Below are 16563 nucleotides of genomic sequence, written 5' to 3'. Positions count from 1 at the left end.
TTGTTATTCTGGCACCACCCGGCCAGGTCTCTAACCTCCATCCTATAGGCTGTCTCGTCGTTGTCGGTGATCAGGCCTACCACTGTTGTGTCGTCTGCAAACTTAATGATGGTGTTGGAGTCGTACCTGGCCATGCAGTCGTGGGTGAACAGGGAGTACAGGAGGGGACTGAGCACGCACCCGAGGGACTCCAGTGTTGAGGATCAGTGTGGCAGATGTGTTGCTACCTACCCTCACCACCTGGGGGCGGCCCGTCAGGAAGTCCCAGGATCCTTAGCTTAGTGATGAGCTTTGAGGGTACTATGGTGTTGAATCCTGAGCTGTAGTCAATTAATAGCATTCTCACGTAGGTGTTCCTTTTGTCCAGGTGGGAAAGGGCAGTGTGGAGTGCAATAGAGATTGCATCATCTGTGGATCTGTTTGGGCGGTATACAAATTGGAGTGGGTCTAGGGTTTCTGGGATAATGGTGTTGATGTGAGCCATTACCAGCCTTTCAAAGCACTTCATGGCTACGGACTTGAGTGCTACGGATCTGTAGTCATTTAGGCAGGTTGCCTTAGTGTTCTTGGGCATAGGAACTATGGTGGTCTGCTTGAAACATGTTGGTATTATAGACTCAATCAGGGACATGTTGAAAATGTCAGTGAAGACACCTGACAGTTGGTCAGCACATGCCCGGAGCACATGTCCTGGTAATCCGTCTGGCCCCGCGGCCTTGTGAATGTTGACCTGTTTAAAGGTCTTACTCACGTCGGCTAAGGAGAGCGTGATCACACAGTTGTCCGGAACAGCTGATGCTCTCATGCATGCCTCAGTATTGCTTGCCTCGAAGCGAGAATAGAAGTGATTTCGCTCATGTCACTGGGCAGCTAGCGGCTGTGCTTCCCTTTGTAGTCTGTAATAGTTTGCAAGCCCTGCCACATAAGACGAGCATCGGAGCTGGTGTAGTACGATTCAATCTTAGCCTGTGTTGGAGCTTTGCCTGTTTGATGGTTCGTCGGAGGGCATAGCAGGATATATGATCATTTTCAACTGAAATATACACCATTCCCACTGGACTGAATACGGTCTCAAATCCAAAGATTGCAGTTTGTATTGTCTTTCCACTCTACACCCCCAAATTCAACCCCTGCATAGACTATTGAGAGTAAAGGGGAACGAAAACAACTTTAATGAGTTATGTAAGGGAAATGGGTCATACCAGCTACAGCATGGGGGTCGGAGTAAAACTCCTCTAACTGGGAGGTGGAACAGTCCAGCGCTGCCTTCAGCTTCTTTAGTTTGGAGGCCCCAGCAGCGATTCGGAACAGACCCTGAGAAGAGATACAGTTTTAAAGTCTTAAAGTTTCTTAATGTTTTTTTCTTCATAGCAAATTAGACCTGGTTCAACAAACTAACCACGGTTAGATACAAATATAAATGATGAAAAATGCCAATTTGCATTGAATTGAGAAGATCTTTGAGGGGGAAATGGATGTCTACTTTCTGTTCTAATATTAGAGAAGGCCGTCTGGTTTGGGTATGACTGAGACAAGGAAGGAGGGAGAAAATAGATACCATCATATCACATCTAGAGATACGAGTCTGAGGTTGAGCGAAAGATATTTGCAACAACAGTTCTGACTGTCTGTATAAAAAGAAAAACGAAAGCGTTACAGTTGAAAACTTCCTTCCAAGGCACGAGGCTGATTAACCAACCAAAGAACCAGACCACAGATGTCATCAGTACCAGACCGTAGGCTCTTACTCAGCATGTGTGTGAAATGGCAAATGCCTAGTCTTCTGTCTGTAACATGTTGGTTTTGATCATAAAGGACTGGGTAGTTTGCTACACATTAGATATGGATAGGGTGACTTACCCTCAATAACTAGCAGTGCATTGAGACCTAGTGAGAAGCACTATAAAAACGCTAGCCCAGGGTTACCCAACTGGCGGCCCGTGGTCCAAATGATTTGAATTGTCCCCCCAAGTTTTTTGTTGGACATGAAAGACTGTAAAAACACCAGCAAATCAGCTTTTCATTTTGGAAATCTGTTCCAAAATATTCCCACACATAATGGAGAGATATACTGCAATTGATCATATACAAATGAAAGCAAGGTTTGAAATGATTATGTTTTAGTCCAATATTATATCTGTATGGGCTTCTTGTGGTCAATTTGCCATCTACAAATGATTTGTAATTATATTCTGGCCCCCGGATCATCCACTCAAGACAAAATCTAGTTGATGATCCCTGCGCTAGTCCATTCTTTTCCTCATCATCATCATCATCATCATCGTCATGGTGACGGTTACCTCCTCCTTCATGCCAGTCTCCAGCAGCATCATGACACAGGCCTCTAAGGGCAGGGCGATCTCACGGTTACTCCTCTTCAGGTGCTCTTCCAGAGCCGTGCCGTACGCAGGCTTCTCCATCCATGAGTCTGTACACAGGGCACAACATGGCCGCCAGCGTAGGTCAGTTTCATTATCATGAACCGTATGTGAGGAAACAAAGATTCTGTTCTGACTGCTAGGTTATTCCTGTCATTTTAGAGCACGACTAACAGATTAACCAACTGCATCTTAGCACATGTCATTAATTGATCTGTTCCAGAGTGAGACCAGGGCCTCTATTCAAAAAGCGCTCAGAGTTGGACTGCTGATCTAGGATCAGTTTAACCTTTCAGTTCATAATGAATCAGCTTTATACGGACAGGGGGATACGGGCCCAGATGTGACTGTAGATGGTTTTCAGTTCATAATGAATCAGCTTTATACGGACAGGGGGATACGGGCCCAGATGTGACTGTAGATGGTTTCAGTTCATAATGAATCAGCTTTATACGGACAGGGGGATACGGGCCCAGATGTGACTGTAGATGGTTTTCAGTTCATAATGAATCAGCTTTATACGGACAGGGGGATACGGGCCCAGATGTGACTGTAGATGGTTTTCAGTTCATAATGAATCAGCTTTATACGGACAGGGGGATACGGGCCCAGATGTGACTGTAGATGGTTTTCAGTTCATAATGAATCAGCTTTATACGGACAGGGGGATACGGGCCCAGATGTGACTGTAGATGGTTTCATTTCATAATGAATCAGCTTTATACGGACAGGGGGATACGGGCCCAGATGTGACTGTAGATGGTTTTCAGTTCATAATGAATCAGCTTTATACGGACAGGAGGATACGGGCCCAGATGTGACTGTAGATGGTTTTAAGACAATAGAGCCATTTTCACTCAAATCTAATTTAACCTGATTCTATCTAATTCCTATTTCATTAAGTCAGAGAAAAAGTGCTCATTAGTAGAGCTTTGTTTTACTGCTAAGGCAATAAAGAGCCAAGACTTAACAAACCGACGCAGTTAAGTCACTTGAGATTTTCTCTTTTTATAACAAACCTTTATCAGACTCGGTATCCTACTTAACATGACATGAAAATTTGGCTGTGCTTTGTGAATACTGGCTTTGAAATGAAAGAGACTACTGGTTAGAGGTAAAACATATCTGACCAAGGTGATGCAGTCAGAACATTCACTGCATGAAGTGAGAAAGCATTTTGAATCAACATTCAGCTGAATTTATTCTTGCAGGGGAAGAACATTAATGTTTTGTATTTTATCAAGAAAAGTGTTAACAGGTTTTGATTCATTAAGGTTTCCTTTACCGTTCTGTGCCTGTATGGTCGGCAGGACTCCTTCCAGAGCAGCCAGCGACCTCCTGTGGTAGTCAGCCTGGGCCTCTACCAACTGATACACATTCACATGGCATCACACACATTCACATGGCATCACACACATACACATGGCATCACACACATTCACATGGCATCACACACATTCACATGGCATCACACACATTCACATGGCATCACACACATTCACATGGCATCACACACATTCACATGGCATCACACACATTCACATGGCATCACACACATTCACATGGCATCACACACATTCACATGGCATCACACACATTCACATGGCATCACCACATGGCATCACACACATTCACATGGCATCACACACATTCACATGGCATCACACACATTCACATGGCATCACACACATACACATGGCATCACACACATTCACATGGCATCACACACATTCACATGGCATCACACACATTCACATGGCATCACACACATACACATGGCATCACACACATTCACATGGCATCACACACATTCACATGGCATCACACACATTCACATGGCATCACACACATTCACATGGCATCACACACATTCACATGGCATCACACACATTCACATGGCATCACACACATTGACATGACATCACACACATTCACATGGCATCACACACATTCACATGACATCACACACATTCACATGGCATCACACACATTCACATGGCATCACACACATTCACATTGCATCACACACATTCACATGGCATCACACACATTCACATGGCATCACACACATGGCATCACACACATTCACATTGCATCACACACATTCACATGACATCACACACATTCACATGGCATCACACACATTCACATGACATCACACACATTCACATGACATCACACACATTCACATGGCATCACACACATTCACATGGCATCACACACATTCACATGGCATCACACACATTCACATGGCATCACACACATGGCATCACACACATTCACATTGCATCACACACATTCACATGACATCACACACATTCACATGGCATCACACACATTCACATGACATCACACACATTCACATGACATCACACACATTCACATGGCATCACACACATTCACATGGCATCACACACATTCACATGGCATCACACACATTCACATGGCATCACACACATTCACATGACATCACACACATTCACATGGCATCACACACATTCACATGACATCACACACATTCACATGGCATCACACACATGGCATCACACACATTCACATGGCATCACACACATTCACATGGCATCACACACATTCACATGGCATCACACACATGGCATCACACACATTCACATGGCATCACACACATTCACATGACATCCCACACATTTATGTTGTATCACATATTCAATTTATTCCAAATGCCACACCTTAAATTCCCTGAGGGCAAGAAAGTTATTCAATCCAATACTACCCTACTGTTAATGTAACATTTCAAATGATGAGCTAATGTGGGTAAAATGTGATCTGAAGGAAATGATGATGTTATGATAGTCAGGATGAAGAATACTCACAATAACATAGTAGCGGGCGTAGTCTCCCTCCTTGGAGGAGAAGTTATACATGTCAGCAGACAGCTGGTCCTGAGGAAGGACCATGTGAACATCAGCATTTTGTCCCTTCTAATGTGGTGTAGACCCACTTTTGATTGGGTCTACACCACAGAGATTAATTGTTCATCCTAGACACAGAGATTGATTGTTCATCCTAGACACAGAGATTGATTGTTCATCCTAGACACAGAGATTGATTGTTCATCCTAGACACAGAGATTGATTGCTCATCCTAGACACAGAGATTGATTGTTCATCCTAGACATAGAGATTGATTGTTCATCCAAGACACAGAGATTGATTGTTCATACTAGACACAGAGATTGGGGAGGGGTCTGTTTGGGAAAGGGGGCCTAGTCGGAGGTTATAGATATATGTGCTTGTGATGTTGTATCTTGTCTTGAAGCTGCAACACCCATTGTGGTTAATACATCTAGCCTGCTTTCTTTGGTATCCCTCTGGATCATTGAACCAGAACATTGAACCTGACAATGTGAATAGCATGTATAGGTAACTGACAGCACAGTTATGACCCTTTAATAACATAGCCCTAATAACATGTATGTCAGGCTCTGTTCATACCCCTGTCACAATAACCCTCTGTTCGTACCCCTGTCACAATAACCCTCTGTTCATACCCCTGTCACAATAACTTTCTGTTCATACCCCTGTCACAATAACCCTCTGTTCATACCCCTGTCACAATAACCCTCTGTTCATACCCCTGTCACAATAACCCTCTGTTCATACCCCTGTCACAATAACCCTCTGTTCGTACCCCTGTCACAATAACCCTCTGTTCATACCCCTGTCACAATAACCCTCTGTTCATACCCCTGTCACAATAACCCTCTGTTCATACCCCTGTCACAATAACCCTCTGTTCATACCCTGTCACAATAACCCTCTGTTCGTATCCCTGTCACAATAACCCTCTGTTCATACCCCTGTCACAATAACTTTCTGTTCATACCCCTGTCACAATAACCCTCTGTTCGTACCCCTGTCACAATAACTTTCTGTTCGTACCCCTGTCACAATAACCCTCTGTTCGTACCCCTGTCACAATAACCCGCTGTTCATACCCCTGTCACAATAACCCTCTGTTCGTACCCCTGTCACAATAACCCTCTGTTCATACCCCTGTCACAATAACTTTCTGTTCGTACCCCTGTCACAATAACCCTCTGTTCATGCCCGTCACAATAACTTTCTGTTCGTACCCCTGTCACAATAACCCTCTGTTGATACCCCTGTCACAATAACTTTCTGTTCGTACCCCGTCACAATAACCCCTTGTTCGTACCCCTGTCACAATAACCTTCTGTTCGTACCCCTGTCACAATAACCCTCTGTTCGTACCCCGGTCACAATAACCCTCTGTTCGTACCCCTGTCACAATAACCCTCTGTTCGTACCCCTGTCACAATAACTTTCTGTTCGTACCCCGTCACAATAACCCCTTGTTCGTACCCCTGTCACAATAACCTTCTGTTCGTACCCCTGTCACAATAACCCTCTGTTCGTACCCCGGTCACAATAACCCTCTGTTCGTACCCCGGTCACAATAACCTTCTGTTCGTACCCCTGTCACAATAACCTTCTGTTCATACCCCTGTCACAATAACCCTCTGTTCATAGCCCTGTCACAATAACCCTCTGTTCGTACCCCTGTCACAATAACCCTCTGTTCGTACCCCTGTCACAATAACCCTCTGTTCATACCGTCACAAGAGCTTTCTGTTCATACCCCTGTCACAATAACCCCCTGTTCATACCCCTGTCACAATAACCCTCTGTTCATACCCCTGTCACAATAACCCTCTGTTCGTACCCCGGTCACAATAACCCTCTGTTCGTACCCCTGTCACAATAACATTCTGTTCATACCCCTGTCACAATAACCCTCTGTTCATACCGTCACAAGAGCATTCTGTTCATACCCCTGTCACAATAACCCCCTGTTCATACCCCTGTCACAATAACCCTCTGTTCATACCCCTGTCACAATAACCCTCTCTTCATACCCGTCACAACAACTTTCTGTTCATACCCCTGTCACAATAACCCTCTGTTCATACCCCTGTCACGATAACCCTCTGTTCATACCCCTGTCACGATAACCCTCTGTTCATACCCCTGTCACGATAACCCTCTGTTCATACCCCTGTCACAATAACTTTCTGTAAATACCCCTGTCACAATAACCCTCTGTTCTTACCCCCGGTCACAATAACCCCCTGTTCATACCCCTGTCACAATAACCCCCTATTCATACCCCTGTCACAATAACCCTCTGTTCGTACCCCGGTCACAATAACCCTCTGTTCGTACCCCGGTCACAATAACCCTCTGTTCGTACCCCGGTCACAATAACCTTCTGTTCGTACCCCGGTCACAATAACCCTCTGTTCATACCCCGGTCACAATAACCCTCTGTTCATACCCGTCACAAGAACTTTCTGTTCATACCCCTGTCACAATAACCCTCTGTTCATACCCCTGTCACGATAACCCTCTGTTCATACCCCTGTCACGATAACCCTCTGTTCATACCCCTGTCACAATAACCCTCTGTTCATACCCGTCACAAGAACTTTCTGTTCATACCCCTGTCACAATAACCCTCTGTTCATACCCCTGTCACGATAACCCTCTGTTCATACCCCTGTCACGATAACCCTCTGTTCATACCCCTGTCAAGATAACCCTCTGTTCATACCCCTGTCACAATAACCTTCTGTTCATACCCCTGTCACAATAACCCTCTGTTCGTGCCCCTGTCACAATAACCCTCTGTTCGTACCCCTGTCACAATAACTTTCTGTTCGTACCCCTGTCACAATAACCCTCTGTTCATACCCGTCACAATAACTTTCTGTTCGTACCCCTGTCACAATAACTTTCTGTTCGTACCCCTGTCACAATAACTTTCTGTTCGTACCCCTGTCACAATAACCCTCTGTTCGTACCCTTGTCACAATAACCCCCTGTTCGTACCCCTGTCACAATAACCTTCTGTTCGTACCCCTGTCACAATAACCCTCTGTTCGTACCCCGGTCAAAATAACCCTCTGTTCGTACCCCGGTCACAATAACCTTCTGTTCGTACCCTTGTCACAATAACCTTCTGTTCATACCCCTGTCACAATAACCCTCTGTTCATACCCCTGTCACAATAACCCTCTGTTCATAGCCCTGTCACAATAACCCTCTGTTCATACCCTGTCACAATAACCCTCTGTTCATACCCGTCACAAGAACTTTCTGTTCATACCCCTGTCACAATAACCCTCTGTTCATACCCCTGTCACGATAACCCTCTGTTCATACCCCTGTCACGATAACCCTCTGTTCATACCCGTCACGATAACCCTCTGTTCATACCCCTGTCACAATAACCCTCTGTTCATACCCCTGTCACAATAACCCTCTGTTCATACCCCTGTCACAATAACCCTCTGTTCATACCCGTCACAAGAACTTTCTGTTCGTACCCCGGTCACAATAACCTTCTGTTCATACCCCTGTCACAATAACCTTCTGTTCATACCCCTGTCACAATAACCCTCTGTTCATACCCCTGTCACAATAACCCTCTGTTCGTACCCCGGTCACAATAACCCTCTGTTCGTACCCCGGTCACAATAACCCTCTGTTCGTACCCCGGTCACAATAACCCTCTGTTCGTACCCCGGTCACAATAACCCTCTGTTCGTACCCCGGTCACAATAACCCTCTGTTCGTACCCCTGTCACAATAACCCTCTGTTCGTACCCCGGTCACAATAACCCTCTGTTCATACCCCTGTCACAATAACCCTCTGTTCGTACCTCTGTCACAATAACCCTCTGTTCGTACCTCTGTCACAATAACTTTCTGTTCGTACCCCTGTCACAATAACCCTCTGTTCATACCCCTGTCACAATAACTTTCTGTTCATACCCCTGTCACAATAACCCCATGTTCGTACCCCTGTCACAATAACCTTCTGTTCGTACCCCTGTCACAATAACCCTCTGTTCGTACCCCGGTCACAATAACCCTCTGTTCGTACCCCTGTCACAATAACCCTCTGTTCGTACCCCGGTCACAATAACCCTCTGTTCGTACCCCGGTCACAATAACCCTCTGTTCATACTCCTGTCACAATAACCCTCTGTTCATACCCCTGTCACAATAACCCACTGTTCATGCCCCTGTCACAATAACCCCCTGTTCATACCCCTGTCACGATAACCCTCTGTTCATACCCCTGTCACGATAACCCTCTGTTCATACCCCTGTCACGATAACCCTCTGTTCATACCCCTGTCACGATAACCCTCTGTTCATACCCCTGTCACGATAACCCTCTGTTCATACCCCTGTCACGATAACCCTCTGTTCATACCCCTGTCACAATAACCCTCTGTTCATACCCCTGTCACAATAACCCTCTGTTCATACCCCTGTCACAATAACCCTCTGTTCAGCCAGGTCAGCATATATGATCCTGTCATGATTAAGAAGCCTTAGCTGGAATATGACGCCATCTTTTCAACTTTACCTCCAGTCATTAGAGCAGGAAGGTATTCCCAATTTCCCAAGGTCATCTAGGAATAGCAGGAGTATGTGCTCTCATGCTGCCCTGTACTGCTGATTTTGTACGTTTGCCCACTGACAAAGAAATGATCAGTCTATAATTTTAATGGTAGGTTTATTTGAACAGTGAGAGACAGAATAACAACAAAAAAATCCAGAAAAAAGCATGTCAAAAATGTTATAAATTGATTTGCATTTTAATGAGGGAAATAAGTATTTGACCCCCTCTCAATCAGAAAGATTTCTGGCTCCCAGGTGTCTTTTATACAAGTAACGAGCTGTGATTAGGAGCACACTCTTAAAGGGAGTGCTCCTAACCGCAGCTTGTTACCTGTAAAAAAGACACCTGTCCACAGAAGCAATCAATCAATCAGATTCCAAACTCTCCACCATGGCCAAGACCAAAGAGCTCTCCAAGGATGTCAGGGACAAGATTGTAGACCTACACAAGGCTGGAATGGGCTACAAGACCATCGCCAAGGAGCTTGGTGAGAAGATGACAACAGTTGGGGCGATTATTCGCAAATGGAAGAAACACAAAAGAACTGTCAATCTCCCTCAGCCTGGGGCTCCATGCAAGATCTCACCTCGTGGAGTTGCAATGATCATGAGAACGGTGAGGAATCAGCCCAGAACTAAACGGGAGGATCTTGTCAATGATCTCAAGGCAGCTGGGACCATAGTCACCAAGAAAACAATTGGTAACACACTACGCCGTGAAGGACTGAAATCCTGCAGCGCCCGCAAGGTCCCCCTGCTCAAGAAAGCACATATACATGCCCGTCTGAAGTTTGCCAATGAACATCTGAATGATTCAGAGGACAACTGGGTGAAAGTGCTGTGGTCAGATGAGACCAAAATGTAGCTCTTTGGCATCAACTCAACTCGCCGTGTTTGGAGGAGGTGGAATGCTGCCTATGACCCCAAGAACACCATCCCCACTGTCAAACATGGAGGTGGAAACATTATGCTTTGGGGGTGTTTTTCTGCTAAGGGGACAGGACAACTTCACCGCATCAAAGGGACGATGGACAGGGCCATGTACCGTCAAATCTTGGGTGAGAACCTCCTTCCCTCAGACAGGGCATTGAAAATGGGTCGTGAATGGGTATTCCAGCATGACAATGACCCAAAACACACGGCCAAGGCAAAGGAGTGGCTCAAGAAGAAAAGAAGAAGCACATTAAGGTCCTGGAGTGGCCTAGCCAGTCTCCAGACCTTAATCCCATAGAAAATCTGAGGAGGGAGCTGAAAGTTCGAGTTGCCAAACCTTAATGTCTTGGAGAAGATCTGCAAAGAGGAGTAGGACAAAATCCCTCCTGAGATGTGTGCAAACCTGGTGGCCAACTAAAAGAAACGTCTGACCTCTGTGATTGCCAACAAGGGTTTTGCCACCAAGTACTAAGTCATGTTTTGCAGAGGGGTCAAATATTTATTTCCCTCATTAAAATGCAAATCAATTTATAACATTTTTGACATGCGTTTTTCTGGATTGTTTTGTTGTTATTCTGTCTCTCACTGTTCAAATAAACCTACCATTAAAATTATAGACTGATCATTTCTTTGTAAGTGGGCAAACGTACAAAATCAGCAGGGGATCAAATACTTTTTTCCCTCACTGTAAATGATATCAGTTCAATACACTATGAAAGTAAATACATGTTGACATGATTTCAGTGGAGACACTTGATATGGCGAATCAATCTGTAAAAAACAGCTGTTCTGTTTTTATCCCAAATCAATCTATAAAACAACAGCTTTTCTCCAGAGTCTTGTTACGACAGTATGTATTTTGCTAGCGAGTGACCAGTTCTTTTTCATTGAAAAATTCTAACAAGACTTGAATGAATACTACCTACAGTACCTTACACATCTCCACTTTGTTCAGGGCCTCGTCCATCTCGTCTTTGAGAGTCTCAACCTTGGCGACAGTGGCCTGGTAGTTTGTGGAAAAGTGAATAGACTTGCTTGCCTGCAACCACCTGGAACAAAAAGAAAATATAATGGAGATGTGAAACTTTGTCTCATCTATGTGTGAACATAGATCTTTACTTGAAAAATGCACATACAACTTGCAAAATAAAAAAATGTATTTGGCATAGCTTTATTTATGGGGTTCTAGTCCAGTAACTGGCTCTGGGGTTCTAGTACAGTAACTGGCTCTGGGGTTCTAGTCCAGTAACTGGCTCTGGGGTTCTGGTCCAGTACCTGGCTCTGAAGTTCTGGTCCAGTACCTGGCTCTGGGGTTCTAGTGCAGTACCTGGCTCTGGGGTTCTAGTGCAGTACCTGGCTCTGGGGTTCTGGTGCAGTACCTGGCTCTGGGGTTCTGGTGCAGTACCTGGCTCTGGGGTTCTAGTCCAGTACCTGGCTCTGGGGTTCTGGTGCAGTACCTGGCTCTGGGGTTCTGGTGCAGTACCTGGCTCTGGGGTTCTGGTGCAGTACCTGGCTCTGGGGTTCTGGTGCAGTACCTGGCTCTGGGGTTCTAGTCCAGTAACTGGCTCTGGGGTTCTAGTCCAGTACCTGGCTCTGGGGTTCTGGTGCAGTACCTGGCTCTGGGGTTCTGGTGCAGTACCTGGCTCTGGGGTTCTAGTCCAGTAACTGGCTCTGGGGATCTAGTCCAGTACCTGGCTCTGGGGTTCTAGTCCAGTACCCGGCTCTGGGGTTCTAGTCCAGTACCTGGCTCTGGGGTTCTGGTGCAGTACCTGGCTCTGGGGTTCTAGTCCAGTAACTGGCTCGGGGGTCTAGTCCAGTAACTGGCTCTGGGGTTCTAGTCCAGTACCTGGCTCTGGGGTTCTGGTGCAGTACCTGGCTCTGGGGTTCTGGTGCAGTACCTGGCTCTGGGGTTCTAGTCCAGTAACTGGCTCTGGGGTTCTAGTCCAGTACCTGGCTCTGGGGTTCTAGTCCAGTACCTGGCTCTGGGGTTCTAGTCCAGTACCTGGCTCTGGGGTTCTACTCCAGTACCTGGCTCTGGGGTTCTGGTGCAGTACCTGGCTCTGGGGTTCTAGTCCAGTAACTGGCTCTGGGGTTCTAGTCCAGTACCTGGCTCTGGGGTTCTAGTACAGTACCTGGCTCTGGGGTTCTAGTACAGTACCTGGCTCTGGGGTTCTGGTACAGTACCTGGCTCTGGCTGAGTCATAATCTAGGACAAGCTTAGCCAGCTGTTTCCTCTGTCTCAGGATGTTGGGAATGTCCACCTGGGTAGGTATAGGAGTGATCATAAATGGTGTCATTATCATTAGTATGACCATTGGCATGCTCAGTGCTATCAATGCCAGGGTAAGATATGGAGAGTGTTGGTGGTCACCTCTGCTAGCTGGTTGAGAGGTTCCAGGATGTCTCTCACTAGCTGGACCTCGTGTTGCATCAGCTCAGACGCTAGTCTGTTCTCTGCCTCCCCACACACATCCATCATCTTACTGCCACACACACACACACACACACACACACACACACGCACACGCACACGTAAAGACACGCACGCGTAAAGACACGCACGCGTAAAGACACGCACGCGTAAAGACACACATACACACAGATAAACAGAGAGAAAGAGGAGAGAGAGAGAGAGACACCGTTATCACTGCATTATCAATCCTAAAGCTGAGAGTAATAGATATTGTAGGAATACCACAAACACATTTGGGGCCTTTTAAACAACCATATCCATCCCTGTATAACTCTCACTAGCTTAGTCCTGGGATCTGATCATGTTCTGTGCTTATGGACTAACTTTCTCAACTGAATCTTTCTGAATCCGCATGTTGAACATGTAGAAACCATGTTCAAACCACATATCATAGTCTGGTTTCAAAACACAGATGTAGCCTGGTCTTGGACTCAGAAGCATGGAGAATCTCCACTGTACCTGGGAAACCGGCCCCATATATGTCTGCTGTCACTGCTCCACACTCACCCAATCAGTGACTCCTCCCCCAGCTGGCTTCCTCCATCCTGCATGGCCTGGGACAGCGCTGTCAGAGGGAGCTTTTTCTGTGGCAGGAAACACAAGGCATCATGGGGTTTGTAGTTAAATTGCTCAACACAAGACATGTTATTGTATCATCTTTCATCTCGGACACCCAGAACTAAAATGTTGTATTATGCATCAGATGCTCTATTAAGTTCTGGGGGGGGGGGGACACGTGTTAGAAAATATACTAATGAGACTAGGGAAGTGTCCACCCCTCGAAACACAAACTCTCAGCCAGTTCTGGGCAAGTCTATTCGGAATCATAAAGGTCCATGTTTCGAACACGAGATAAGCAGACAATTCTGGAGTGAAAGTAATGACAGTGAATTGCCAGTCATATCAGTAATGTTGCATCACTGGGGCGGGTCTGGCTAACAGTAGTTTGGAAAGATAGTGGAGGTTTTGGAGAGGCCTACTCCACATGTCTATCCACTGAGTCTATCCTCTGTTATTTACTGAGAGATGCTGTGTAGTGATTGCAGAGGAGAGAGAACATTGAGATCATGGCTAACTTGTCTCAGTCTCGGGTTCCTTTCTCTAGTGCTCAAAACCTACCTTGAAATAACGCAAAATGACAGTAATTGCAAATCTTTCATTGACATTAGTATGTGTTAAATGTGGATGTCTGAGTTAGAGGTAAGAGCTGTTCACAACACATCTCCCTGAGAAGGAGAGATACAAGAGGATAGGTAAAGAAGGAGAGATAGAAGAGTAGAGGGTGAGAAGGAGAGGTAGAGAAGGAGAGATAGAAGAGGAGAGGGTGAGAAGGAGAGGAAGAGAAGGAGAGATAGAAGAGGAGAGGGTGAGAAGGAGAGGTAGAGAAGGAGAGATAGAAGAGGAGAGGGTGAGAAGGAGAGGTAGAGAAGGAGAGATAGAATAGGAGAGGGTGAGAAGGAGAGGAAGAGAAGGAGAGATAGAATAGGAGAGGGTGAGAAGGAGAGGAAGAGAAGGAGTGATAGAAGAGGAGAGGGTGAGAAGGAGAGGTAGAGAAGGAGAGATAGAATAGGAGAAGGTGAGAAGGAGAGGTAGAGAAGGAGAGATAGAAGAGGAGAGGGTGAGAAGGAGAGGTAGAGAAGGAGAGATAGAAGAGGAGAGGGTGAGAAGGAGAGGGAGAGAAGGAGTGATAGAAGAGGAGAGGGTGAGAAGGAGAGGTAGAGAAGGAGAGATAGAAGAGGAGAGGGTGAGAAGGAGAGGTAGAGAAGGAGAGATAGAATAGGAGAGGGTGAGAAGGAGAGGTAGAGAAGGAGAGATAGAAGAGGAGAGGGGTGAGAAGGAGAGGGGTAGAGAAGGAGATAGAAGAGGAGAGGGTGAGAAGGAGAGGTAGAGAAGGAGATAGAAGAGGAGAGGGATAGAAGGTGTGATAATAGAGGATGAGAAGGAGAGGTAGAGAAGGAGATAGAAGAGGAGAGGTTAGAAGGTGTGATAATAGAGGATGAGAAGGAGAGGTAGAGAAGGAGATAGAAGAGGAGAGGGTTAGAAGGTGTGATAATAGAGGATGAGAAGGAGAGGTAGAGAAGGAGATAGAAGAGGAGGGGTTAGAAGGTGTGATAATAGAGGATGAGAAGGAGAGGTAGAGAAGGAGATAGAAGAGGAGAGGGTTAGAAGGTGTGATAATAGACATGAGAAGGAGAGGTAGAGAAGGAGATAGAAGAGGGTTAGAAGGTGTGATAATAGAGGATGAGAAGGAGAGGTAGAGAAGGAGATAGAAGAGGGTTAGAAGGTGTGATAATAGAGGATGAGAAGGAGAGGTAGAGAAGGAGATAGAAGAGGAGAGGGTTAGAAGGTGTGATAATAGAGGATGAGAAGGAGAGGTAGAGAAGGAGATAGAAGAGGAGAGGGTGAGAAGGTGTGATAATAGAGGATGAGAAGGAGAGGTAGAGAAGGAGATAGAAGAGGAGAGGGGTGAGAAGGTGTGATAATAGAGGATGAGAAGGAGAGGTAGAGAAGGAGATAGAAGAGGAGAGGGTGAGAAGGTGTGATAATAGAGGATGAGAAGGAGAGGGTAGAGAAGGAGAGGGTTAGAAGGTGTGATAATAGAGGATGAGAAGGAGAGGTAGAGAAGGAGATAGAAGAGGAGAGGGTGAGAAGGTGTGATAATAGAGGATGAGAAGGAGAGGTAGAGAAGGAGATAGAAGAGGAGAGGGTTAGAAGGTGTGATAATAGAGGATGAGAAGGAGAGGTAGAGAAGGAGATAGAAGAGGAGAGGGTTAGAAGGTGTGATAATAGAGGATGAGAAGGAGAGGTAGTGAAGGAGATAGAAGAGGCGAGGGTTACAAGGTGTGATAATAGAGGATGAGAAGGAGAGGTAGAGAAGGAGATAGAAGAGGGTTAGAAAAGGTGATAATAGAGGATGAGAAGGAGAGGTAGAGAAGGAGATAGAAGAGGAGAGGGTTAGAAGGTGTGATAATAGAGGATGAGAAGGAGAGGTAGAGAAGGAGATAGAAGAGGGTTAGAAGGTGTGATAATAGAGGATGAGAAGGAGAGGTAGAGAAGGAGATAGAAGAGGAGAGGGTTAGAAGGTGTGATAATAGAGGATGAGAAGGAGAGGTAGAGAAGGAGATAGAAGAGGGTTAGAAGGGTGAATAGAGGATGAGAAGGAGAGGTAGAGAAGGAGATAGGAAGAGGAGAGGGTTAGAAGGTGTGATAATAGAGGATGAGAAGGAGAGGTAGAGAAGGAGATAGAAGAGGAGAGGGTGAGAAGGTGTGATAATAGAGGATGAGAAGGAGATAGAGAAGGAGA

At 45.8% G+C, this 16563-nt stretch overlaps 1 protein-coding gene across 1 annotated transcript in view; it reads right to left on the bottom strand.

Annotated features, from left to right (window-relative positions):
* LOC115171674 (rho GTPase-activating protein 17) overlaps nucleotides 1-16563 on the bottom strand; it is a gene marked incomplete in the record, with an annotated part of 46680 nt that overhangs the window by 10331 nt on the left and 19786 nt on the right. Inside the window, 8 exon segments of the mRNA XM_029728698.1 lie at nucleotides 1203-1314; nucleotides 2301-2428; nucleotides 3664-3745; nucleotides 5231-5299; nucleotides 11718-11835; nucleotides 12971-13047; nucleotides 13158-13269; nucleotides 13767-13843. Coding sequence (XP_029584558.1) covers nucleotides 1203-1314; nucleotides 2301-2428; nucleotides 3664-3745; nucleotides 5231-5299; nucleotides 11718-11835; nucleotides 12971-13047; nucleotides 13158-13269; nucleotides 13767-13843 — 775 coding nt within the window.

This window comes from Salmo trutta, chromosome 32 (assembly GCF_901001165.1).
Source record: "Salmo trutta chromosome 32, fSalTru1.1, whole genome shotgun sequence".
Taxonomy (NCBI): Eukaryota; Metazoa; Chordata; class Actinopteri; order Salmoniformes; family Salmonidae; genus Salmo; species Salmo trutta.
The sequence above is the reverse complement of the archived record's forward strand: the minus strand, read 5'-3'. Positions and strand labels throughout refer to the sequence as shown.